The 27,978-nt window shown below is 38.5% G+C and overlaps 1 protein-coding gene across 1 annotated transcript in view; it reads right to left on the minus strand.

The window, feature by feature from the left end:
• Nucleotides 1-27,978, minus strand: part of THSD7A (thrombospondin type 1 domain containing 7A) — a 300,382-nt gene that overhangs the window by 44,722 nt on the left and 227,682 nt on the right. The window contains exons 8-13 of the mRNA XM_004582344.2: nucleotides 24,890-25,124; nucleotides 20,305-20,420; nucleotides 14,622-14,754; nucleotides 13,308-13,411; nucleotides 1,867-2,061; nucleotides 179-442 (exon numbers count right to left, since the gene is read on the minus strand). Of these exons, the coding sequence (XP_004582401.2) occupies nucleotides 179-442; nucleotides 1,867-2,061; nucleotides 13,308-13,411; nucleotides 14,622-14,754; nucleotides 20,305-20,420; nucleotides 24,890-25,124 (1,047 nt within the window). The remainder of the gene's footprint in view (nucleotides 1-178; nucleotides 443-1,866; nucleotides 2,062-13,307; nucleotides 13,412-14,621; nucleotides 14,755-20,304; nucleotides 20,421-24,889; nucleotides 25,125-27,978) is intronic.

Below are 27,978 nucleotides of genomic sequence, written 5' to 3' on the forward strand. Positions count from 1 at the left end.
AACGTGCTATGTTCACTCTCCTGGTGGACCGTGGATACACAATACGTAGCAAGGTGTTCTACAGTGTTCCATTTACAATGCATTCTGTAAACCAGCATCTCCTCTCCACAACACCACATACAAAAAGACAGCATGAGGAAAAGAAGGACATGAGAGTCATGGGAAAAGAAAAAATTACCATGGCTGTTGCATCTGGATGTTTCCACGAGCCTGCCGTTCTGATCGTAGCATGCCATTGCTTGGTAACGGTAGCCTTGTCCGCATTCTTTGATGTCCCCTTGCACTTTCACTCCCAGGAGCGCGTCCACCTTCCCCTCGGGTAAGATACAGTCTGACCAGTTGCCCACAGGCTGTGCATTGTATTTGTCACAAGGACAATACTGAGTCTCGATCAGGGGGTATGCATGGGAGTTTTTACATTGTTCTTTCTTTTTACTTTTTCCTGTGGAAGAGAAATCATAAAACAACTTGAGAAACACTATTTCTAATTTATTCTTTCTATGCTTCCTCTCTCCACTTTATATCATATTCCTATGAATAAATGAAGTGTTCTTACCCACATACATTTCTATATAGGTTTTTGCTGGCACTTGGCATAGTGAAAGTTTTCTTGTATCCCATTTTGTATGAGGCAGTAACTACTCTATTGGAGTCTGTGCTCTTCAAAGTGATCAAAATCCTCTAAAATGATCATAAAATGATTATGTGTTTTCAGCAACCGGTAAGTTTCTGGCAATTGCACAAACCTGTCCTTTAGTGTGTGAAGATAAGAGATGGTGAGAGGGAGGGAATCACCACATTGGATGGAATGTGCTTCTGGCTAATGCCAAGCAGACAACGTATAGTTACTAAGGATTTCAACTTCGGGTTTGCGAGAAAATGAGGGTTTGTGAACGGCTTCTCTTACGATTTTGCTTCCTTCAGTATTTTTATGATCGTTATTTTGACACACTTGGTAATCAATGTAGAAAACAATACCAATGTTTGAATGTCAATCCAAATAAACTAACTTTTAACAAAAACCATGAGAGAAGAAGATATTGTTTGAAAATACAATTATTTTAATCATATCACCTGAAGACTGATGGTGTACTCTTTATGCAAGAGTCCTCTGAAAAGTATGTGGAAAAATGGAAAGAAAATGTTTGTTGTGGTACAAAAATTCGTCAAACCAAAACACAGTTTTCTTTTCAAAATGTATATTGTATGTGAAATATTCTTTAATCATAGCATATGTAATATACTATATTCCTATCGTCCGTTGATAAGTTTGCTATACAGTTTTCAACAGTCTTCATTTCACTTTATAACTTTTATCCTGAATAGTCTACCAGCAGCAACACTTGTTGGTTTCTTTGGTCATGGAGAGTGTTTTCCAAGTTCTAAATCAATATAATGGCTCTGACTCCTGCTTGCTTTTTCCCTCACTCTTTCTCCATTTTGACCTGTCTTTTAGATGCAGATTTCAGATGTAGTAGTAATGTTTTATTCTATCTTGTAAGAAATGAGTGCCAATCTGAGCCTGTGACAGTGAGAATGGGTTAAGAAAATGAAAAAGCATCTTTTCTATTTTGTTTTATGCATTTCACAATCTCTGGGCAATCCACTGAAAGTACATGTTTCAGCCAGTATCACCACTATATAACTGTTTGAACAAGGAATCAGGCGGCTTTTCCTTTTTACTAAATACACAATGCTGCTTTCACTGCCAACTTACACTAAAATACACATCCAAATCCATTGATCTAGTAGGTGAAAGGACAGCAACAAAAAGGCATTTTTACAAATACACAGACAACACTCTCCTTTTCTATCATATTTTTCAACATTGACAAGTGTTAGCTTTGGCATTGCAAGTATTCTTACCAACAATAGTTCGCTTTCTGGTCCTAACTGCCCCACAGTCTCCATTACATGAAGAAAACTTGGACCAGCTGGTAAATTGGCAATCATCTTGGCAGGGGATCTGGCAAGCTTGGGTGAGGGCTGGAACAGGGCCTGCATACTGGAGGCATTCATGGATGCCAGCCTGCCCTCCATCTTGCTTTCGACAAGTAATGGCTGGAAGAAAAGCAGAAAGCTGTTTATATCAAAACCGAAGATCTAACTACTCTATAATTTAGAAATTAACATTTGTTAAATAAGATTCTTTTTACTTCTTTATTTACAGACTTCTGGTGAGAGTTGCTTCTAATAATTATAGACATTTAATTGATCTTGTATGCTTTCAAATCAATAATCGATGGTTTTCTTGACACAGTGAACTATATACACATACATGTTTAGCATTTAGCAGCTTTTATGACATGGTATTAAATATGACAATTCAGGTGACACATTGGGTCTGTTTGGAAATGAATTATAAGGAGACAAATCAAACATGAGCTCTGACAACAGTTTATGTTGATCAATGGACATTTACAGCAGTGTTGCAGAATATAACGTACCTTTATTCTTTTGAAGATTTATTTTACTGCAAAGAGAGACAGAGGGACAGACAGATCTTCCTTCCACTGGTTCACTCCTCAAAGGGCCACAGTGGCCAGAACTGGGCCAGTCTGAAGCTGGGCCCATGAGTTTCTTACAGGTCTTTCAAGTGAGTGCAGGCACCCGAGGCCTTGAGACATCCTCTGCTGCTTTCCCAGGCCATTAGCAGGGAACTGTATTGGAGGTGGAGCAGCCAGAACTTGAACTGGCGTCTTTATGGTTTGATGGTGCTGTAGCTAGAGGCTTAGCTTGCTACCCCACCAAATTAGCCCAGGTACTAAGTATCTTTAGTAATGTTTTATAATACTGAACTTCTAGAACTTTTATATAAAGAACTGGCAGCACGTTGGTTGGTAGGTTGGAGTGCTGAGGAGAGAGTTACAGAACTTGTCTTGGGAGTGTTGGCATATAAAACAGGTTCTTTTCCCAAACTTAAAATGCTTTGGGATGGCTTTGGAATAGTTAATGGATAGACAGAATCAAAGTTCTCCACCTACTCTACCTATAGGCAGAAATGTGTAATAATCGTCATCCAGCATAAAGAAGATATGCTCAATTACATATGGATTCAAAAATAGTTCTAATTTGTATGTACTATTTCTCTGAAAATACTGCTCTACCAAATAACTTTTTAAAAATTTACTTAATGGATAAAGAAGAAGAGCAAAGGCTATTTCCCCTCTGCCACTTCCCTCATCGGTACCAAAATTTGTCAGCTCATTTACCCGTAGGCTGACATGGGTAAGATACAGCTCTGATTTTGGAGTTCAAGGAGGGGACAGCCAGAAAACTTGCCCAGGCAATGGATTACAAAGAGTGATCATATAACTTGAAAGGACCTGGTCCCTAGCATGGTGTAACAGGAATTCCCACACACAAGGCAGCAATAAACAGTTCTCTCTTCATTGGCCATTTGAAAGCAGAACACAAAAAGAGTTTAAATTAGTAAGTCCCCATGATTCACAGACATACTTATTCTAAGTAGGCCAAAAAAGAAATATTGAAAAAGAGGATGATATTAGACTTTTGACTTATTTGGAGCCCTAAGAGTCTTAAAGATTATTAGTTTGTAGGATAATGACCATCACATGTACTAGATCATAGGCTATGAAGAAAATTGCACCACACACACACACACACACACACGACTTATTTTTGTTGGAAAGGCAGATATACAGAGAGAAGGAGAGGCAGAGAAATTTCATGTGCTGGTTCACTTCCTGAGTGGTCATGAGGCCGAAGTTAAGCTAATCCGAAGCTAGGATACAGGAGCTTCTTTTGGGTCTCCCATGCGGGTGTAGGCTCCAAGGACATTGAGCCATCCTCGACTTCTTTCCCAGGCCACAATCAGAGAACCAGAAAGGAAGTGGAGTAGCTGTGTCATATGGGATCCCTGTGCATGCAAGGTGAAACTTCAGCCACGAGGCTATTGCACGGGGCCCAGATTGCCCATTTACAACTAAAAGAAAACTGAAAACTGCTACATTGAACTTGAGTTCTTCCAGATGAAACTAATTTTGTCTGTACATCCATTTAGCCTTCTGAAATATACTCAAACATAGATCTTTGGAAATTACATGAAATTGTGTTACATTTTTCACTAAAGTCTTTCTCACAATTTAATTACAGAATTATTCCAATCGTCATGACATTAGTGCAAAACAAAACAACTCCATTATCAACACAATTGCAGAAAATAATTAATATTTTTTGTGTAGATCTATATTAATGATGTAAATCAAAAGTTCTTTCCTTATATATCTGGCTTACATAAAATTTTAAGTACTTCAATTGGATAAGAAGAAAAAAAAATTTCCTTATCTTTTCCCAGAAACACACTCAACACACCACATTCCTTATGTGAGATTTTTGGCAGTGTACTTTTGGAATGAATTACTCACACAATGTTATACACACACACAGAAACAGCACCATTTGTATAATATACTGAAAATTTATCATACACCTCAAGTAGGCAGTATTCGGACTTGCAGGAAACACAACAATTCCAACACAGAAACACAATCTGAAATCAACTTCCTGCTATTTGGGTGAGAGAATATAAATGTTTGGAAAGGGAACCATCTGGTATCGCTACCTTATAAATCTTAAAAATCACTTCCAACACATTGAGAACATTGTGGTTTTAACTACAGAAGACATACAGCACACTAACTATGGCTTCTTAGCATCCCAGAAAGTTACAACTACCCAGGCAATGCAATCTGTATTTACAAGGTGGAACTTGTGTATTCCATGTGTAATGAGGATGCAGGCTCTTTAAGCCTTGTTAGCAGATGGGCCCAAAATGAAAGCTTCTTCATTAGATCAGTACATTCCAAAAGCATGATTTTAAAATAAATTTCATATTTAATTTTGTTGATGTGTTGATTTTTTTCCACGATACAGTTGAATATAGAGATTTTTCCATCCCCCTTCTTTTCCTTCTTTCATAGTTTCTCCCATATTATCTCAGTTGCATAGGCCTTTAGTAAAACTTACAAGATTAACATTTTGCTTTTTAAGTGTATCATGGCACTGCAGTTACAGACATATATTCAAATAGATGAACTGTTTAATGGAGACTAGCATGCCTGGAAGTGAAGCTACATTGCTGGATGCATCTCGACTTTCAAACAAAAGAAGGATCCCCAATGAAGCAATTATATACACCTTGATACTATGATACCAGATTCTCTATCTTGTCACTGAGGGTTTTTTTTTTAATGGTCGATGGACAGAGTTCCAGCAGACTTTGAAATCCAAAATGTCATCAATGTGTCTTACTTATTTATGGATTGTATGTGAATCGAGTTAGGCATGCTTAGCCCATTCGAATTGAAGAAATACTGTAAGCATAGATTCAAAAAGACAGTTTTTCAACAACTGTCGTGAAAAAGGGAAATCAGTAAGTTGTTACATAAAAATATACTTAAAAATACACTAACCCAATGCAATGTGTAGTCTCTTTTGGACCCCAACATGAACAAACTATACATAGATATTTTGAGACAAGAAAGAAATTTAACGTAGCCCTAATAGATGATATGGAAGAATTGTAAATGTTGTTACTATGATAATAATGTTGCTATGTTTAAAGAAAGAATCAAATATTTATGGGTGATATATGAAGGAGCTTCAAAAAGTATGATTAAAACATAATGTGAATTATTCATGAAATTTTTGAGGCACTCTCATATATCTTATCTGAGAGTTGCTTTAAAATATTCTGGAAAAATTTATTCTAAGTGTTTGGCAAGTGGCAGATGACCAAGACAGACCACATACTATAATCTGTTGAAGCTGAGAAAGTATAATTACTACATTACTAGTATTCATCATATTCTTTCTACTTTGATCTATTTTTGAAACATCACATAAGTTTCCATAAATATTTATAAGTGAAACCCATTTCAAACTATTTTTATGAAACTTAAATATGAGCAGTGTTCTAAAAAGGGAATATAATAAAGGCTTGGAGAATGACAAAGAATAGAGTTATGAGGAGATGAATATGCATGCTTTACATAAACGAATTTGTAAACAGACTGCTAGCCATGCAGCTCAGAAGTAAATCTGAAAGAATTTAGAATATAGTTGCTCATGTCATTTTTCTTGAATAGGAATAAAATTCTCTTATTCTGGTTGGACAAAATGGGGGCGTTTATCAGTCCGCAAATAAAGCCATACTGTCAGTTTGCTTGAATGATCAGAGTGAAATAAATTACTAGATGTAACATGTGCATACAGAAGTTCTTCTTATGGGAAATGGAATAGGACTAACACGTTTGTGCACTGGAAGCTGTGGGATTACATGTAACCAAGAGTTCCAAGGGCTCTGGGACCTTACTTAATAAACTCAGCACTATTAACACAGTATATTCCACTGTATAGTGTTCTGGTAGCAACATTAACACAGCATACACCATGTTAATAGTGTGCTGATAGCATCAGAAACAGCATGTGTTCAACTGAGTGAATAAGCAAATGAATAATTTTTCTTAGTGTTTCATGAGAAAAATGGCAATGGTGAGAAAGATCCATGCAGAAATGACAAAATTAAAAAAAAAGCTTAAATGTGAGTGGAAGCTCATTATAATGAGATCTAAATGTGCTTAAAATTAGACCAAATGTATAAGTCATGCAAGAAGACTCCAGTCAATTACTATTCACTAGGATAGATTGACCCTGGTCTTCTGTGCAAAAGTGATGTGCACTTACGAGTTTGCTGAAGTATATTCCCTAATCACTGATCAGGGCAGAGTGGGAAGAAATGTGCTTTTCCTCATATGGAGCTGAAGGGAGTTATGAATAATTTCCAGTCTCACTGATGCTCATCAAACATGTGAAAATTCTAACATGAGACTGTATAGGAAACAGAAATCACCGCCCCCCACCAGGGGAAATGGCTTGGCCAACTTGCTGGGTGGGAACCAGGAAGAGTTAGAGTCACACCAGTGCATGGCACACCCAGGAGTTACAGACAACACAGCAGGAAGTCTAGTTTACCTGTTGAGCTACCTCCAAAGGCAAATGCTAATAACAATTTTATGAAAAAAAAAATCTTCGGGAGAGATACAGCAAAACAAAAACCCTTGTCTACCAGGAAACTAAAGTCAAAGGGAATTTGAGGAAAATTACTTAATTTCAAAAGATTTAAAAAATTTTAAAGGTCATTTAAAAAGTTTTTTAAGATTATCTGAAATAGGGGAGAGAGAGAGAGAGAGAAAGATACAGAGCAAGAGAAAGAGGAAGAGCAATCTCTCATTCACTGGTGCATTCCCCCAAAGGCCTACAGTGACTGATGCAGTCTGGGCCAGGAAGAAATTGCAACTCAATCCAAGTCTCCCACGTTGGTGGCAAAGATTCAATTACTTGCTGCACCACCTGCTCCCTCTTAAGGTCAACACTAGCAGGTAAGTTGGAATGGGGAGTAGAAACCAGGCAGGAAACCCAGGCACTACAATCTAGAATGTGCACATTCTAAGGAGAATCATGCATATCTATTTTAAAGGACTGTGGGAGAATGCCCCTGGATCTCTACCTATTTGGCCTATGTGGGATGTCATAAGGACATGGCACACCATGTCTCTGGAGGAGCCCCCGGCAATGGTCTTGGCACACAGAGACCTCAACCTGACCTGATCACTGGCCATACCAGCAAAAGCAGTGGGCTGCGCCCCAACCTTCCTTATCTGTCCTTGGATGAGCTGTGCTGGGACTTTCTTGATAACCAACTCTGAGAAGTCAGTGCAGCCCCACCTAACCTGCCAGACATACGTGATATGCGTGATCTGCAGCATACCTGCCAGCCATATGTGGTGACCTGTGGCATACCTGCCTGCCGTACATGTTGTATGTGACCCGAAGGACGATTGAATGGTTTCAGAGTTAGGGATGCTTTCTAGCCAATTACAGTGCTATTGGTGGGTAGAAGGATTGTTGGGAAACACCCCTCTGCCTTCCCCTTTTCTTAGTCTATGTAAGTCTGTGCTTGCTTTACAATGAACTGTCATGCTTAACCAGAGAGTCCCCGGTAATTCTGACTGAGAGACCCTGTCACCTCATCCTCTCAGTGGTCACGGAGGCCTGTGGGTCAGATCTCCTAAGAAGGAACATTAGAATGACACAGAGTCAACAAGAGGTCTTCCAAGTGCTCTTTACTCCATGAGTAAAAGCACAAAACAGGATGATAAAATACATTAATCAAAAGAAAAAAATAGTGTAAAATTTTATTATAGCAGCCTGCCAACCTGATCTCTTTTCTACTTAATTATTTTGTACTTCTAAATCTTGCCTTTTTTTCTTGCCTTTTTATTTCAATAACATGGAAGAACTCTCCCTGAAAATTAACAGGCTAATGTGCATTGCTGAGATAAGTTAGCCCAAATACTACGGGCCTAACCCCAGTAACTCCTCAAAAACCAAACTTTTAAAAAAGAATTTATGAATTGCTTCTCAACCTTCTGGCTAAGATCAAGTATGGAAAGGATTCATGTATTTATTTGAGAGTGACACACATACAGATCTTGCATCTGCTGGTTCTCTGCTCACATGACTGTAAAGGCTGGAGCTGGGCTGGCCAAGCCAAGAACTGGAGTTTCCTCCAGGTCTCCCACATGGGTGCAGGGGCCTAAGCACTTGGCCCGTCTTCTGCTGCTTTCCCAGGAGCATTCGCAGGGAGCTGGAAGGGAAGTGGAGAAGCCTGATGCTGCAGGTTATCTGTTACTTTTCAGTGCTGACTCCCAAAATGTAGCCTTTTATCATTTGTACAGGTGTCAGGATGGCTACATCCTTTACCCAAGTTCCTGGGTTCAAATCCTAGTTCTACTTGGGAGTCCAGCTTTATGCTAATGCACTTCTTAGAGACAGGAGGATCTTTCTGTCTCTCTTTGTGTCTCTCCCCTCTAACTCTGCGTTTCAAAAAAACAAAAACAACAACAACAACAAAAAAACAAAGCTCCATTTCTGACTCAGCTCCTTGCTAAGGACCCTGGGAATGCAGTGAAAGATGGCCCAAAGGTTGCTGTAGCCATCTGGGAGAGTCAGAAGAAACTCTTGGCTCCTGGGTTGGCTCAGCTCCAGAAGCTGCAGCTATTTCTGCAGCGAATCAGTGGATGGAAGATCTCTGTCTCTTCCTTTCTTTCTGTAGATCTGCCTTTCGAATAAAAAGTTTAAAAATCTTACTTTTTCATTTCTGCAGTGACATATTGTTCATTCAGTATCTTGTTATTTAACTTCATATTGTTGTAAATTTTGATTGTTTTATGGTTTTTAAGGGGATGTACAGTAACTGTGTAATAGAGACTATCCCATACAGATGTGAACACACAAGGCAATACACATCTCTACTTCCAAATCAAAGATGCACTCCCAATAAAACTGTTAAATGATGCTGGACTCTCTGCTATTGTCGATACCTACAATGTCAGGATACCCTAAAGTATCGGCTTGATGACCTTATGACTGATTATGAAGAACTATTCTATTGTAATGATACAGAGGAAGTCAGTGGGAAGAGGTGTGGAGATTTGGGGAAGGAGGAAGGGAAATCCTAGAGCCTATGTTACTGCATCATAAAATAATAAATAAATTTACTGTGGAAAATACATAAAATATTTTTAAAATATTTTAAAAGATTTTTATCTAAGGAGATAACTGAGTGTTGTGTTTTTCTAATATTGAAGGCTGAAGTCATTTGAAAAATCCTGAATCATAATAGGTGACTTTCTAAATATGATGTTGAATGGTTGCACACACTTTTCCTTTCTATCACTATTCAGTAAATTAGAGTTTAACGTCCAGTTATGGATATGACTTGCCATTTTCTAGACATGGGAATAATTTCTAGACATGAAAATCTAGGAGATTCTTCTCCTTGTCTTCTAAACCTCGTATACCTTCGGATCTCACCTTTCACACTCCTTTATTTTTCAGTTTTACTCCTGAATATCTCAGAGTCAACATTTTATTCCCAGGTACCTGCAAGTATGCTGTCATCTCACCTTGAAGGCAGATCCAACACTACCAACACAGTCTTGAAGTGAATTACTCTCCTGTCTAAAATAGTTCATTTTTTCTTGAACTGAATTTAGTAACACAGAAACATCTTCCCAAATGATCCCTGGTAATGACGCTCAGGACTTATAGAAGTTGTCACTATGTAAGTGATTATAGGCTTTTGACTTTAGATCTGAGTAAGTTTTTTTCTGTAAAAGTTGAGATAGCAAATTTTCTTTTTCTTTATGGACTAGATCATCTTTTGTTATGGCCAATCAAATTTCCTCAGTCATTTGAAACAAGATGTAGGAAATAAATACATGGGTGTAACTGTGTTTCAATAACCCTTTTATTATTAAAGAAAACAGGTTGTGGGTTGATTTGGATAACAGATCATAGCTTACTGACCTTGGATGTAAACAAACAGCTGTATATGTATGGCTAAAATAAAAACTGCACAATAAATGTTTCTAATTATAGAATGGTAAAGTTAGCTATCTGATCTTTCATATGGTATCATTTTCAATTCCAGTGAGGTAATGGTAACTTTAAGTTACTAAGCAACACGTTAAATTTTTCATCAAAGGGCTAATAAAGACAGTCCACAGCAAAAAAGAAATACAACAGTTACTTTTACTTACTTAGTTTTTCTTATGGCTCTAACAGATCACTTCATGAACATGTTATCCAAATTTCTGATACTAGACTATACCTTTAAGTTACTGCTTTCCAAGCGAAACTACTTAAAATAGGCTTCTAATCAGAACCTGCTTAGCAGTACTTCTGTATACCTGCTGCCTCCTACCTAAAACATATGAAAACCACATCCCAGAATCCTTCCTCGACTGTCCTGCAGTACAACCTTCCACAAAAAAGACTGGCTTCAGTGGTTGGCATTTCAATTCATACAAAAAGGTAGATAAAAATTCACTTTTTGATTTGGTAGCATTTCTGTCTTCCATGCTATTCTTTCTTTCTTCCATGTGTCTCTTATAGCCACACTTCCACATTTCAAATGCACATTTAACTATTTCTACTTTTATCCTGCTGTCATCTTAGATGTCAAATATGTAATATACATTGTCCAAAATTGGATCTATTTTCAGACCTAAGAATATTTACTCAGGTAACCATCCATAAGGAGAAAGAGTTGGAGCTAGTCACATGATCATCTCTGATTTTTTTTTTTATTTCAACCACTCCTTTTATTGTTTGCCACTAAACTCCAAAGGTATTCTCTACTATCCTAAGTTCAAAACCCGTTTTCGCCACTTCCCACTCCTATGGCTGCAATCGGAGTTCCTGTTACTCCAAGCTCGCACTGCTACAAGTGTCCGAGCTGGCATCCAGGCCCATGTGTCTTGTCTTTCTAATTTACCCTGTCATGCTGACAGATAAGACACTGCTTTCATCAGGCCCTTGCTCCTACCACTTATCGAACAAAGTCTAAAATACTGATCTTGACATTTATAGCCTTCCGCAGAATCCTCCCAGGCTCCAACACACATCTGCAGGGTCTCAATCTATCCACTTTTTATAAACATACCGATTGTTTCTCTTTCCTCAAATGCTTAGCTCATGGAATTGACCTTGTTTTGCTTTCTTTTCTCCTTTCTGCTTATTCTACTAGGCCCAGATCAAGACTAAGTTCACTCCTTGAGTCTTCTCTGCTTTCAGCATCAGACAACTGGTTTTGTAACGAACTGGCTTTAGTTTTAGACTGCTACCTGTTGAGTGATGCTAACAAAGACAATCTCATTTCCCTAATAAACATGAGCCCCTGGTTTAAACATCTCCATACAAAAACTTTCCATACAAAAACTACAAAGAGATTCCATCTAACTCTGGTGAGAATGGCCTACCTACAGAAACAATAATTGCTGGTGAGGATGTGGAAAAAGGTACCTAATCCATTGCTGGTGGGAATGTAAGCTAGTGTAACCCCTGTGGGAGTCAACATGGAGATTCTTCAGACAGCGACTGTTATGACCCAGTCATGCTATTCCTGGGAATACATCCAAACAAAATGAAATCCGCATTTGAGAGAGATAACCGCAACCCCATGGTTCTATTGGCACAGTTCACAATAGCTAGCACACAAAAACACTCAACAATAGATGAATGAAGAAAGAAAATGTAGCATATTTACTACAGGAAATACCAAACAGCCACAAAAAAAAAGAAGGAAACTTTACTGTTTGCAACAAAATGTACCCAGTTACAAACCATTGCGTTTGGTGAAATGAGCCAGTCCCCCAAAGAAAAATATCATGCGTTCTCTCTGACATGCGACAACTAATACACAGGACACACACAGAAAAAAAAATGTAAACTCTACTTTGGAGAATGGCATCCCGGGAAATAACAGATGTATATATAACAGAATAATAGAATAGAGTAGTAGAATTCCTATTATTACTTTTAATTATACTACTTTTTTACACTACTTTATTTTCTTCATTTCCTTACATTTGCAATGCCAAGATGCATCCATATACCAGAACTTAAATCTGTAACAGTGAAATGAATGAATACGCTAGTGGAGTAACTCGTGGCCAAATAGTAAGAGGGGGATCATGAAACGGGAGTGGGAGAAATGATGGACTATTCACGTAAATCTGCATTGAGGGAAAAAAACAAATACAGAAAATAAACAAGTTTTGGCTTCTGTGCTTCTGATCTAGCTCTCTGAAGTTTGTGCCTGGAAAAGCACTGGAAGACGGCTCCTGTCGCTGGAACTGTACCTACATGAAACACCCAGATGCAGTTTCAGACGCCTTGCTTTGGTCCGACCCAACCCTGGCTGTTAGAGCACTTAGAGAGTGAACCAGTGGATGGAAACCGTTCATTTTTGTTCTTTCTCTTCTCCCTCCTCCCACCTTCCCATGCTCCTCCCCCTCCTGTTCTCCTTTTCTCTTCTATCCCCCTCCCATTCCCAGGTCCCCCTCTCCTCCCACCTCCTCTCCTCTCCCTCCCCATTTTACCTTTAAAATAATTAAAATAAATCCGAAAAATCAAACACCAAAGAAATAAACTTGGGTGTACCATCTCTTTCATAAGCAATGGTTGACCTAAGTTTTATCCAGCTATGAATGAGGAAAAAACACAGGAGTTATGAGCTAATGCCCAAGAACAAAACACACAATTTAAAAAGATAAGATTCCACGTTTTTTGGCATTTTGTAGAATGGGCCACAGTAGATTTATGTTAGCTCTGCTCGGTTTGACAAGCATCGAAGAAGCAAACCCATGAAGCTAGTGGTGAAGCTGCTGATGGTGGAGAAATGAACAGCAGAGAAGCCACAGAATGGGGCCACTTACCTCTCGCCTGCCTTCCAGACCCACAACCTTCTTGTGCTCCAGGGGTATCCTGCTGCACACCCCAAGGTACTAACTGGCACCTGCGCCATTTGTGAGTCTTCCACCTACAAGAAAAGAAATCCAACAGAGAGAAAGCAAAAACACCAGGTAAATGGTGGAGATGGAGCAGCATGGAAACATGACTTTGGTCAATGCAAACAGGAAGCTACTAAATAATTCTCACTCCTACCTAAATTAATTTAGACCCCATTAGGATGTAAGAACCAACATTAAATATAGCTATACTTTCTAGGGCAATGCAGATAAGAGTGCATCACTGTCAGGTTATATTGGAATGGACAGAGTATTTAGCTTTTGTGACAATATTAGGACTACAAATGTTTCCCAATGTGGTTCACAGCTTTTATATAAGGTGTATTTGTCTTTACTCGAGTTATGACACTGCATTCAATTCAGAAGTCTCTAGAACAGTGCTCCTCTCATTGGCACTGCAGGAGTAACTCAGCAGTGGCAATTATTACATGGTTCATAAAAATGGATTTTGAAAATAAATATGCTTGGTCATATTTGTCAATGTTGATGAGCCAAACACACAATTGCACTATTTATTATCTTGGAATTAAAGACAGACATATTAAAGTGACAAATTATGCATTCAATTATTGTTCTGTGATTATGCATCCTATCAATTGATGTCATAATATCTCATTTGTTGTCAGGGTTTCAATTATATACTACATCAAATTTCAATTAGATGTCTTCTGTCTTAGTGGTAAAGGGTCCACATTTCTCTGATTATTAAGATGATATATAGCTTCAATGATTATAATTTGCTTTAAAGAGGTCCAATTGCTCTGATAAATTAGCATGATGATAAATCTCTCCATAATTATAATTCACTTTGGGTCTGCTACACATGATTTTAACTGACATATTATTAGCGCCACCGAGATAGAGAGGTCAGTTCTTGAGCCAGGATACAGAAGCAGGAGCTCAGGTAAGACACAGCAAAGCTAATACCCCTAAGTGGAAAACAAGCACTTTCCAAACTGTGTGGGATTCACCATTATTAAACCTCTTTCTCCATTCTTGACAGTTCGTATCAAACTAAGATTTTCTTGTAATGGCTGGAGCTAACAACACAAGCTCAGAGACTGGGACAGGGTTCGTCTCTTGGGCGATGATTATAGCATCAGGGCAGCTCTCTTGAAAAGGCAAGGAATGGCAGCTTCAGAAACAAAGAGCCCCAACTCCACGGACCTGAGCCATTTTCTCAGCACACTGCTCCCCAGTGTTGCTCTGCATGCCCATTACCTGTAGCTCTGACACACTGGAGGGGCCTCGCACACCTTCTCTTCGTGGAGGGGCTCCGTGCAGTCGCGGCCCCCGTTGGCTGGGAGCTGAATGATGACCCGGTGCCGAGACTGCCTCCTGGCTCCAGTGCCCCCTGCAAAGAGGCAGCTTTTTAACTTCTGCTCTTTGCACTGACAAAACCTCTGCATACGAGTCTGCACAGACATCACACCACATGCAGCAACAGGTGCTGTGACATTCCTGCAAGCCCCGCCTCGTCTAATCATTTACTGATTCTGACTGCTTATATGAAAACCCTCATCAATTGATACTTAAAAATATGAAGAACAGAGAATTTCCAGTCAACTAGTCTTTTTAATATGCAGTTACAAAATAATTGCCTTTTTGTATACTTTTTTTTCACCCTTGTGAAATATGACAGGTCTAATTAAATTATTTTCCTCTACCTTATGTTTTCTTTCATGCCAGTTCACAGCATGGCTTATCACATGGGATTCATACACAAATAATGCATCCTCTGTAGGAGGATAGACTCAGTGTTATAATGTGAAATTTTATTTCTTTGTTATGCACTTAACTGAAAATACATAAGCTGTAAATTACTCCAGTGACTTTTTATTCATGTTAAAAAGCTCAAGATTTTCAGTATAGGTTGCATTGTAAACATCAAGACTCTAAGTTACTGTGTGAAAATGGTTTCCTCAAGGCAGACTTCAGAAAGGCAGCCAACACACAAGTACTGCAAATATGTCCAAATTATGATAAAACATTAAGAATTATCTTCAATGAACAAATCAAATTGACAGTATTATTAATATGAGGCCATTCAAAATTGCTAGTATTAGAAATAGCTGATAGGCTGTTTTAAGCTTAATAGAATGTATTTCCATCTACAATATGTGCACATTAAGTATGAATAGCCACATGGTGTGGTTTTAGTTACAAAATAATTGCCTAAAGAATTATTTTAATTGAGTTCCTAAAACACATTTAAATTCTTTTGCACATTAAATATCTGGTACATGGATTTTAAGAGACATTAAAACATTTATAGTGTCCCAACAAAATGCTTAATCGGAAATAAAATGAAAAAAAAGTTATTGTGGTAGTGAAAAATATGGTTTGTCAATTACAACTTTTCCATCATGGGACAACATGGTTTAGGCAACTGACTCTAGTCAAACACAAAGAGGATTCCTGTATCAGCTGGGAGAATGGATCTGAATAGTGATTCACAAATATCTAACTACACAGGTCAATTTCATCAAAAACAACAATAGATTTCAGAAACTGTTTCCAGAGTTTACAGAGATCTGGGTGTGGGAACATGCTTTTTAAAAAGCTTAGCTAATTGTAATGAAGGACTAGATTTAGATCTACTTGAACACATTATGTTCCATGTACTATCTCAATTTAAGATTCTGGGTCCACAAGTAGCTTTTTAGGATTATTCCCATTGGGAAAGGGGAACTGGTACTACTATTAATTGTATTAACTATTTTAATGAATAACTGAAACACTAGGTAATAGGGTAGGGATTTAGGGGCTGGAAGCATTGGCAGCAGAGAATTAAATTATTACCAAATATTGTCATAGACTTTTTATTTTAACAATACTAGTTTGAATGCCAGTACCAAATGCAACCTACTAAATATGATTAATCCAGAGAAGACATAAGAAACACAATAGGAATTTTAATAAATTACTAATGCAGGTTGTGCCCATTATACTCACAATATTCAAGTGACTTCTGTTCTAAGATATAGGTGACAAATTCTTCTATAATTCAGAACTAGGAAACATTTTGTGTCCCTTGACAATATGCTAAGAAATTATTATGCCTATATTTTGTTTTTGTCACCAAAATCTGAGCTAATTTTCTTCTGAATTGTAGAAGCTCCCTTCAACTTTGATTTTGTAATAGAATCTTCCTCCTTGACTCCTTCAAATCCTTCCCCAACCCCAAATACGCACAAACATAATTCACTACCATGCTCAATCATCTACATTTTATTCTTTTCTTTTGTTTTTATGTTATAATCTTTTATAGTACATGTATATGTAATTTATATGCTAAATGTCCATTCTTGCCATCTGTTTGGCACTGGGCAAAGATAGAAGAATTTTTGTTTGCTAAGTTTGCTTGGATTTTAACAGAGAATAGATAAAAAGAGCCAGACAAATAGATCTTTGCTTGCCAAAAGTTCAAAATTTTTAGAACCACTCTCCAAACTTTCTCTACCTTCAGCCTGAACAGACAGGGTATTAACACCAAGCAATGAGGGGCAAACAAGGAGCAATGAGTTCAGCATCAGTGGCATCTTACAGACAGAAACTCTGAGTCATTAACTATCTAGATGTCACCTGGTGTTTAGCCCAAGCTAGTCCATGTTGGGAAGCAGCAACCAAACATTAGTGCTTCAATTCTACTTCAAAGCAAAAAAGACCATCTATTCTACGACTCTGAAACATTCTTCTTGCGCTTTCTCATTACAAACCCCAAGTTTGTATTAGATGTAGAGGGCGATGAGGGCTCTTTCCAATTCTTTGATTCCACAACAGCCATTCATTTAGACTCATAAAAAGTTCATACTCCTTAACCCTGGGGCTCTTGCAGAAAACAGCTTGTGACCTGATTAGGGAAGAACGCTTCAAAGCTGTAACGCCCAGAGAGGAAGTTAAATGGGGTTGCACTAGAAGTGTCGTGACATCTACGTTTCTACCCACTAGGAGGTCTGTGTCTTTGCAGGCTGCAGCTCAGAAATTACTGTACACTCAAAATGACGGCACTGTAGGGTTCACCCAGGTTACAGAGTCCCCAGAGCTGGGTGCACACAAAGCACTACAGCACACAGGGAACAGAGAACTGAATGCTTTTCTGTCTGCTGGCAGCCATCAGGGAAGCCAGAAAGGGTGAAAACAGGTACATCTAGGACCTATGGAGAAAGCAGCCAGAAAGAAGCTTTCTCCTGTGTGTTAACTGTGGGCAATACTGCCAGCTTTCTGTGTGGCACATTGCACTCCACCCAACCCATTAGACAATTCTCCTGGACTCGTATACAAGGCCAGGCAAAGTTATAGAATACATAGGACTCAAGAGTGCTTTGGTGGCCACAAGTGCCGGTTCCCAAGGGTACAGCAAACTTGTGTATCATGTTAATGTCAACCTGCTAAGATTTGCACGAAGCCTTTGGTCTCTTGCCAACAAATGAGCTGGGGACTACTGCAGAACTCTGAGAGTTCTGAATTCTTGCTGGGTTGGTGCGGGTGCCAGGGACAGATGCCTTGGGGTTCATTGATCCATTCCATAAAGCACTCAGGAGGGATCTTGACTTCTAGCGGATCCCAAACCAGTCCACAAGCACAGGGAAATGTGTGAGCTGGTAACTGCATTCACCATGGGAGTCCCAGCCTTGGAAAATGCCCCATGTTCCATCACATCAATGGTGCTCCTCACTGTACAGCCTGCAGAAGGCACCATACTCTCCAGCTCCACTGTTACCACAAATGCAAAGAACGTTTATAAAACTCACATCGAACAAGCCGTTTAGATCAGGCATGTCTGCTATTTGTTAGGACTGGTCTGCAGATAATGGCCATGAATGCTTTGTCAATTCATGAGACTTAATAGACAATTGAAAGCATAATAAAGTTTGAAGATAGTATATCTTGTTGGTAATATATTAAACTATAATTTATCTTACTATCTTTGTTTTTAAACATCAGTGTTTAAAACATACTATATAATACAATAGGTATAAGGTAAATCCTTTAAAAAAGAGGGAAAAAGATTCTTCACTAACTACTTGCACTGGCATACTTAGAATTTTAGGCCTTTAACGGTTTCCTGTGTATGTATATGCATATATATTTATAGCTATATAAAATTTTATTTTTAATACTGCTTGCATAGATGAGATGGATGCATACACTTGTGAGCCTCTGGTTAGGGGGAGGTTCAGGTATGGGGGAAAAGTGGGGTACATGATTTAGTCTTTTTTTTTTTTCTCCTGTGTTCACAGGGAATGAGAGAGAATTCCACCCAGGAATGGCGGACAGTTTGTTATATGTGATTGATATGTGTATAGGGTTTCCATGTATCTTCATGCTTTAGCATCTGACACAGGATTCACACACAGTGACTGCTTAATAAACATTTGATGAATAAGCAAACACATTTACTTCACTCTACTGGATTTCTAGCATCTTATCAATTCCCTTACAGTCGTGAGCACATGGGACCCAAGTCTGTGTGTTGAAGATTAATTTTAACAAGCTATCATTTTTTTTAAGTTGGAAATAATGGCATGAGAAAAAAAATTGCCTACAGTGTTTATTCTCAAAACATTTTTCTTTTAGGAAACAAATCCCAGGGTGAAGGAGCCCAGGGAATCCCAGGGTACACACGCTTCCATGCTGTCACAGCATTCTGTCAGATTTCTGAAGACATCTGAGATGAACTTCATCAAAGAATTCACTTGATGGAAGGGTATAAAGGGTGGGAAACCTGAATTATTCATCTGAAAGTGTGGAGGAAACAAGTTGGAGCAATTTCATATTATAATTTTATTTCTTTGGAGTGATTTTTAAAAAGAAGAGTAGCATCACACTTTCATGAGCTTAAAATTCTTAAAATTTAGATTACAGCTGAAGAATTAGAAACACCTCTTTTCTGAATTAAAATTTTTCTGCTGCAACATTCAGCTTTCTTTAGCACTTTTTTTGACCTTAACATGTATAGAGTTAATGGTTATGGCTGCTTTTTCCTACCCAAAACTATTTAAATGGCTCTTAAAATAAGAGTTTTCTGGTTTGCATAGTTTAGAGTTTTAATTGTCTCTGATATCAAACTCTAAACTATTGTATCCAATTGAAAAACATCAAAAATAGGTTTAATGATGCAAAGTAAGAATAAACTTGTAAAAAATGCTCCATTTTACATTTGTAATATACAAAAGATTTAAATGATTTTTGGCAATTTAAAATAGTTGTTTAACTAGAATTTGATTCTTGAGTCTAGTGAGAGGCAAGAGGCATAAATAAGAACATAAAGATAATTTAAGAAATACGGTCTTTTTATGGGCAGAGTACAATAACGCAAATGAGAACATTTGTGACACTGAGAAGATTCAATCAGGTACGCAGTGAGTCACTTCGAAGACATTGGCATCTTCCCTGTGCAGCACGTGAGACTCAGGAGTCTGCTAGCAATGAAATCAAACCAAACCAGGCATCTTATAAATGTCTCATGGCATGGTAAACACTGCCAGAGAAACAATTTGGCAATTTTCTTTCTTTGGGACTGCATAATCGAACAGGTAACAAATGCGATCCCGTACTGTTTGTTGCCATTAAGTAGGTGGAAGCAATGAGCACTAAGAAGTTCCCTCTAAAAGCTTTGTGAAATACTGAAGACTACATACACTCTTACAGAATGCTTGTGAAAACTAACTTTATTGCTGTAACAGAGCTTAGAATCTTTTTGTTCTGAGCTATATCATAAATGTCAAGCCAAAATTTCACACCCCTCATGCACCCTAAAGTAGTGGTATCTCTAGAGAGAAAGCCAGAGGGCATGGCATTCAGAACACACCAGGATTCCACAGCCACGAGAAGACTCAGCCAGATCGGGAGCGAGCTGAGGGGCCACGGCACTCAGCCTACAGAGCGCTGTTGGCCTTACCTTCCGGACAGGAGGAGGGACAGGGGGTCCAGTCACTGAACGGAGTCACGGCACAGTCCTTCCGACAAGGCAGCAGGCACGGCCGCACCGTCTCTGGCCGCAGGCTTTCCGGACACCTGGAAAAGGCAACAAAATTATTGGATCTCTGTGGTGAGCCATAAAACCAGGTGGTCTACTGCATTGGGGACATTCTTTGCTGAAATTGTGAAATACTCACTGAACCTTAGGAGCTGTTCTGCTTTGATAAAAACCATGCAAGTAAATGAGTTCCAACAGTCCTGACAAAGCTTCCTAAGGGAAGATATAGGTTGAATAATAGTAACTGTGTGCTTCCTAGATCAAAATATAAGCATAAGTATTCTTATGAAACAAAACTACAGCATATTCTCTTGTAATGATCTCTTCCTTAATTTTGTAGGTATTCAAATGATCAATTTAAAAGTCCAATTCAGTATCTTTATATTTTTTTGGCTAGCAATATAGTTCATCAAATAACAAAATAACAAAATTGTACAAGGCATGCTGAGAAACAGTTTTTGTTTTATTCCTATTTTTATTTATTCAAAATTTTTCTTCCATTTTGTTTCTTTCTTTAATTTTTTTATTACTTGAAAGTCAGAATTACAGATAGAGAGGGAAAGAAAGAAAGAGAGATTGATCTTGCATCTGCTGGTTCACTCCCCAAACGACTGCAACAGCTGCAACTGGGCCAGGTTTTATGCCAGGAGCCAGTATCATCATATGGGTCTCGTACATGGGTAAAAAGGGCCCAAGGACCAGAGCATCCTCCGTTGCCTTTCCAGGCCATACACAGGGAGCTGGATTGGAAAAAAGAGCACCCTGGACTGGCACCCATTTGGGATACCTACACCACAGGTGGGAGGATTAGCACACTACCCCACTATGCCAGCCCCTTAAATAACGAGGTTTAAAATATCTTTTGGGAGCATGCATTTATGCAGATGGTTAAGATTGCAGTATTCCACAGTTCATTACTTTGTTTGACATCTCTATCAGGTCCCAGAAAGCAATGGTAATGGCTGAAGAAGCTGAGCTACTGCCCCCTGTGTGGGAAACCAGACTGGAGTTCCTGACTCCTGGTGCTGGCTTAGCTTTGCCCACTGGGACTATCGGAGAAGTGAACCAGCAGATAGCAACTTTCTCCACCTCTCAACTAAAGTTTAAACCGTTTTTCATATCTTTATAAATTATGGTATATTTTTTGGAGCAGAAAGAGTGAATCCAGCTAAGATAAAGATAGCTAATCAGCAGCTTAAAGAAAGAAAATATTCTGTGCTTAAGGCACATTATTGTGAAGTTATTGGAATTATTAAAGACATATTCAATATTCTAAATACATTAAGTATATTAAAATATATTAAATATTAAATATATTTAAAATAGATTAAAACCTATTGGTAATGTAAAAGAAGATTAACATTAAAAAAACTGAAATGTCTTACTTCAAATAGGCACAGTTTTCATGTCCTGAAAGGATAGGGAGCTGACATATTTATAGGTTTTAACTATACTTTCTTATGCACTTTAAATATTATATATATAACTCATATTTCTCAATTATTGTCTGTATTTTCATAGTCTAGTTCTACAACTGCTTGCATTCAAATATTCATTAACTTTAATACTAGAAAAGATGTATATTAGGAAAAGAAATTGTACTGTAATTCATATAATTAAAAGCACTTTTCTGATTCCTAAGTAATTCCCCTTGGAGGTTATATAAATTTCTACCAAGTAAGCTAACAGGAAGTAAAGAAATAATGAAACCACTGCTGTAACTCTTGTTTGAATACATTGGCAAATCAGTGGGAAAATGGATTTTAAAATACTTCACATGAGAAAAACCAATTTTTTTGTAGGTCAAGATAAATTATTTTTTTACCAAGTTAATCAAATTTTCAGAACTCAATATGAGTGAAAAACCTCTATCATCTATTTTCTGTTCTTTATAGTATTTTGGTGATATTTCATTTTTATTATTTTTTACTACTGTTTATCTTTGAGTCCTTCCGTCATACATAAATGCTTTGATCTATACAGTCTCTCCTCTTTCACTTTAAAAAATAATGTTTATTAGGAAGAAGATTTTTAAGATAGTGAATTCCATGTTTCAAAAAGACATAATCTCCTTGGATTACAATGAAGCTAGGTTGGATGTTCCAAATCTCTGACTATTCAGAGAAATGCAGATGCACATTACAGAAGTTAACGTACTGTCTGAGTCACGGCCGTAAGTAACTGGGTTTACCATTTAAGATGCATTCTTCACCAGGAAACATGTATTATCCAGTTAATTCTTTAGGAACTATGGATTATTGATCAGTAATTATTACAGAAATGACTCATATTCAAGGAGCCACATTTATAACAAGGAAAGAACCTAACTCAACTGCAGACTCTTCAAATATCAGGCTTGAATAGATCAATGGAATTTACAATGTCCTCACTGAAAACCTCCAAATACCTTTATTCCACTTCAGTTTAAGAGCGGCCACAGCAAGATATTTAGTTAACTCTGGAAAACAAAATTACTAGCAACAAAGCCATTAAATGTGTACACAAGGATTAAATTATACAGCCTAGATTACTTCCAATCATATGAATCCAGACTGCCTTTGGTGAGGCAATTGGTTCAGTCAACATGCTTCATTTCTGCTTTGTACTATTTGTATTTAGTGTTTGTAGTCTGAATCACAGAATTGATTTTCCCCCAATTCTTATTCAAGGTCAAATTAAATAGATGTGATAGGAGTTGAAGTTTGTTACTGGGAGGATAGGTACAATCAATAGCATTGATGTTACCATTGCACAGTAATCTATTTTATGAAGAGGAATTTAAAAAAACATGGTTTCTATTTGCATTTGTGGTTTAAATGCTTGGTATTGGACAGAATTTACTGAATGTAACCTAGCATTTAGACAGCTGGGCACTAACAATTTATTTGAGTTTGCAGTATTTGCTTAGTTTTCCAGAGTTTTAAGGACAAAGAAAATCCATCTGATTTAACAAATATACAGATGCTTTCAGGTCACTGAATAAAGACAGCAAGGGTAAAGTGAACTTGCAATGTATTATGTTGGTGGATTAACATGGGGGCTTCAGGGTATATTTCCTGTTGAATGATTTAATGGCATTACTCCAGCAGAGTCTTTCACACATTGGATTGCATATATTTATGTCCATTACTTAATATAAATGTTTGTAGTTTGTGCCAGTGATGAAAAGGTAAGTGGCAACACTGACTGACTGACTGACTGTGGACCAAGGAAGACAGTGAGCCTGCGTGTATTGCTGCACTCTCCTCGTCCCACGCAGGATGGCCCTGCACAGCCACAGTGACCATTCTGCCTGTGTTCTTGTTCCAGCAGTATCCAAAATCTAGCAGGACTTACGATGTCCACTCCTGCTCTGACTGCCACTGAATTTTGATACATGGCATGTATAGCTTCTTAAGTTAGATTCATCGCATTCTTGGTACACTTTTGATTAAAATAATGCTTTGGGGCTGTGTAACAAGCATGCAGAATAGTCTCTCAATTTATTCAAATGTCTCTGGAATCTATGTTCTAATATGTTTCTCAATTTCAAATGATACGTAAACAATTAACTTGTATGGCAAAAGCATTGCTAGTATCTGGAACCTGACCAGTTTAAAATAACTCCTGGGGGGGTTCTTATTTAGCCTCCCTAGAGATTTCCACATATTCAGACACATCATTTTCATTTCATTTCATTTGACCTCAAAATATCTCAAATCCTTGGAGAAAATAGCAATTTACAATGTTTATTGAATGCTCAGAGCACTATTTCTTTTTCATTTCCACAAACTTTGAGACGTGAGACCAGAATTAATGAGCTGGCACGTTAAAGAATCAAACTTTCTTCAATCAGTTGGTGAAGGATCTGGACAGCAGGGTACTTTCACACCCGCACAAAACTGACCGGCTTTACTCCTCTTGGTTCCCATGGCTAAGGTCACCTAAATGTCAAATGATACAGACTTTTTTCCTCCTCAGAAGGAATATTCTCCTACCCCAGGGCTCTCTTGGAGGTAAATGGCTTATTCATTTAACCACTGAACAATGTAATAGGTTTGATCTCAGTATTTCTGATAAAGTATTTTCAACGAGAAATGAAAGGCAGATCATAGGAGGCTGTTACCCAATTAAAGCAGCGTGGTAGTTTCCACAGCCTATGGGTAGAGCAGAGGCCATGGATGATCGCCACTGTTAGGGCTTCATATACTGTCATTATTGATCAGCCAAGCCTACAGCAAGCACCTCTTTCCTGGCCTCACTAGCGTAACAAAAGCAGAAAGCACCACTATAAAAAGAAAGCAGGTTTCAGGTAGGAAGATTTCTCTGGAATTTATGGCTCCCAAGATCATGACTCTGAAGCTGTTACAGCTTTATCAGCTGCCGACATTCAAAACAAACAAATCTTACTCTTGATGACAGATATGACAAGCATCAAACAGCTCTGTTTCATGAAGCAAGCGAGGTCTGAGCCAATCCTCCGGATGGTTAGATACAGGATTTACCGCTGTCATTCTAAAGCCCTTACTTTTTGGGTCCCACTTGGCCCACGTTGACTCGCACACAGATGACTTTTCTTGTCTGCATGCCGACAGAGCAGGAGGCCTCCCCATTCCAAATCGCGCTTGTGTTGAAGGATGAGACTGAGGTGTCCTCAATGCACTGACCCCAGGGACCAGTCTGCCAGTGGTACACGGTGCAAGGATGCTCATTACAGCTGCGCACCTCCTGCAGGGCACTGGTGTTGGGGCAGCGAATTCCACCTATAAAATGGACAACAGCAGATCAGAGATGGTTCTGTTGGGACCCTAATGTTCATTATTCCTTGCAATCAGTATGAACAGCAATTATGTCTGTTGCTTTATTTATTTACTTTTAGTGCATAGAATGTGGCTAGCTGGAAAGTGGAAATAAGGAAATTCAAAATACATACTTATCCGTTTTACCTGACAGGGTTTGAATTAATATCTAAGCTGGATGATGCATGTGATATTCACCTTGAGGTCTATGCAGCACCTTACAGAGAGGTGCCCCTGTTCTGAGAAGTTGCAGATGAGGTTTAAGTGAGGCCCATGTGATGACCGACTAAGAGAAACAGGACACTGAGCCCTTTTGGATGGATATAAAACAAAACAAAAAATGATTTCAAAAGTCAGCCCCTAAGCAGAAAGTCTTACATGCAGAGTTTAAAATCCTGCCTATTTGAATGTATCGGGCTTTAAAGATGATTAGAAACAGAGATACTAGCACCACATAATACTTCAGGATTTTGGAGAGCAATCTACAAAAGCAATCAAGAAACAATGTTGGGCCTGGCGGCGTGGCCTAGCGGCTAAAGTCCTCGCCTTGAAAGCCCCGGCATCCCATATGGGCGCCGGTTCTGATCCCGGCAGCTCCACTTCCCATCCAGCTCCCTGCTTGTGGCCTGGGAAAGCAGTTGAGGACGGCCCAATGCATTGGGACCCTGCACCCGCGTGGGAGGACCCGGAAGGGATTCCAGGTTCCCGGCTTCGGATCGGTGCGCATCGGCCCGTTGCAGCTCACTTGGGGAGTGAATCATCGGATGGAAGATCTTCCTCTCTGTCTCTCCTCCTCTGTGTATATCTGGCTGTAATAAAAAAATGAATAAATCTTTTAAAATAAAAAAACAATGTTGTGTTTCTTCTGATTTCAGATGGCAGACACTGCACAGTGCACCAACAGCTTATGTTTCTCAAAGAGAAAGAAACAGCTGCAAATTATGACATGATGATTTCTGATCAACTCCGATTTTTGTTGTCCTTACTGAAGCAGCCTTTTATGACTTACACCAAAAATTTTTCTTAAATCCCTTTACTTTCTGAGTATTGCTTCAGGTCATTTTAAATGTCATACTCACTGAAATCTACATTTTCTGCACAACATATGTCTGTGACACCAAACGCTTTGGTGACACAATATTTTAGATTACTTCTCTTTTGTAAGACATTTATTCCAATCTGTTAGTTGAGATAAGGTGTCAATGAACATTTCAAGTAAGCAAACCAAATTCATTTTTTTCCTCAAATGATCCTTAGCTGATTTGTTTACTTCCATGTAGAATCATGGGATGATCTATTTCCATAGAAATACAACGAAGTTTACATATAGAGGCAACAACAACCAGTTCCTAACAGCTGCTTGAAAACAATGGTTTTAAGATACATCCAGTGTAACTTGCAATAAGGTTATTGGGTAAAACAGACACACCTTAATCAAAGAATGTGACGTGGGAGTTATTCCAGAACTCAGTAATGTGCTCCTTCCACTTTGTAAGTCAGGAAACCTCACTTTGTGTTCATAGCCCGTGGATGAGCTACAAATTATTATAAAGATGCAACCAACTAGTTTAAATCATGAGAACATGGAAACACTGAGCACTGCTCAGCAGCCCTGTGCTAGCTCACCAGGCAACTTCTGATGCCTTTTTGAAAATACTTAATATTGTTAAAAGCAAGCTGTTGGGTGAATGTTCGGCTTACTGTATTGGCAATTTGATCTACTGGGATTTACATAGTCTCTGAATGTTCTACGAGAAATAAAAGAGCTACCTGTTCATGTCAAATGATGGGAACCCCATGGAATCGTCCCAGATATTTGTGATAGTAACTGTGGGGGACCGGGGGCAGGCTGCTGAATTCAAGAAAAGATGGGTTTTAGGTAGCTGGAAAGAAGCTTCAAAAAGGCAAAAAAAAAAAAAAAGTGGGGGGTGCTTGTGGTCCTAAAATGGATGATGACCCAGGAAGTCAGTGATAGGCGCAGGGGTCACAAAGTCGATGAGTAGCCACACCCTCTGCAGATCCTGGGGTATCACTTCCCTAATGTTTAAGGACATCCCTCTAGTCAGCAGATACATCAGCAGGGAGTTATGAGAGAGCTTAGCTGCAGTTTAGAGTCATTTATGCAGTGAACATGGTCAAATGGCATTTCATTAATGTTTGCTGCTTCATGAGGTGAAAGCATCTGTCAGAGTATACATATCCCATCCTCCATGGCACAGCTCCACGACCCTGGCAGCCCCAGCAAAGGAGCTGAGGATCTGAACAGAAAGGAATCCTAAAATTAATTGGTTCTGGAGAAGCAAATAAGCGCTCATTCCCCCAGGCACTAGTTGCATCCCCATCTTAATTCTTAGATAAACACATGCTAATTGCAGATGTGTGTGTGTATGTGTGTCCATAGTTTTAATAAATCCTTCATGTTTAATAATAAAATTACTGATCTTCAACAAAAATATTCCAAAGCTCATGCTTTGCCCTGGGAGTCTAAGTATGTTATAAAGCTCTGATTTTAAAAACCCTGTATTGAAAATGTGTGGTTGGCTTTGGGAACAAACAAACAAAAAAAAAACCAGGAAAAAAACTTGCACAATTTCAGTATAACACATCAAGGAACTTCAAGGTGGCTGTTAAATTTATAGACATATAATTTCTTGCCCCAATTCCCATTAAAGCTGCATCTGCAGGTTTGGTTTAATGTTCGGGTACTCACATAAGACCCAAAATGGTCTTAATTATAACAACGGCAAAGTAATTTTGAATATATGGCTTGCAGTAATCAGTCAATACAGCATCATCAGTTTGTTTAGGGAATAATTTT

The sequence above is a fragment of the Ochotona princeps genome, chromosome 20 (genome assembly GCF_030435755.1).
Source record: "Ochotona princeps isolate mOchPri1 chromosome 20, mOchPri1.hap1, whole genome shotgun sequence".
NCBI lineage: Eukaryota > Metazoa > Chordata > Mammalia > Lagomorpha > Ochotonidae > Ochotona > Ochotona princeps.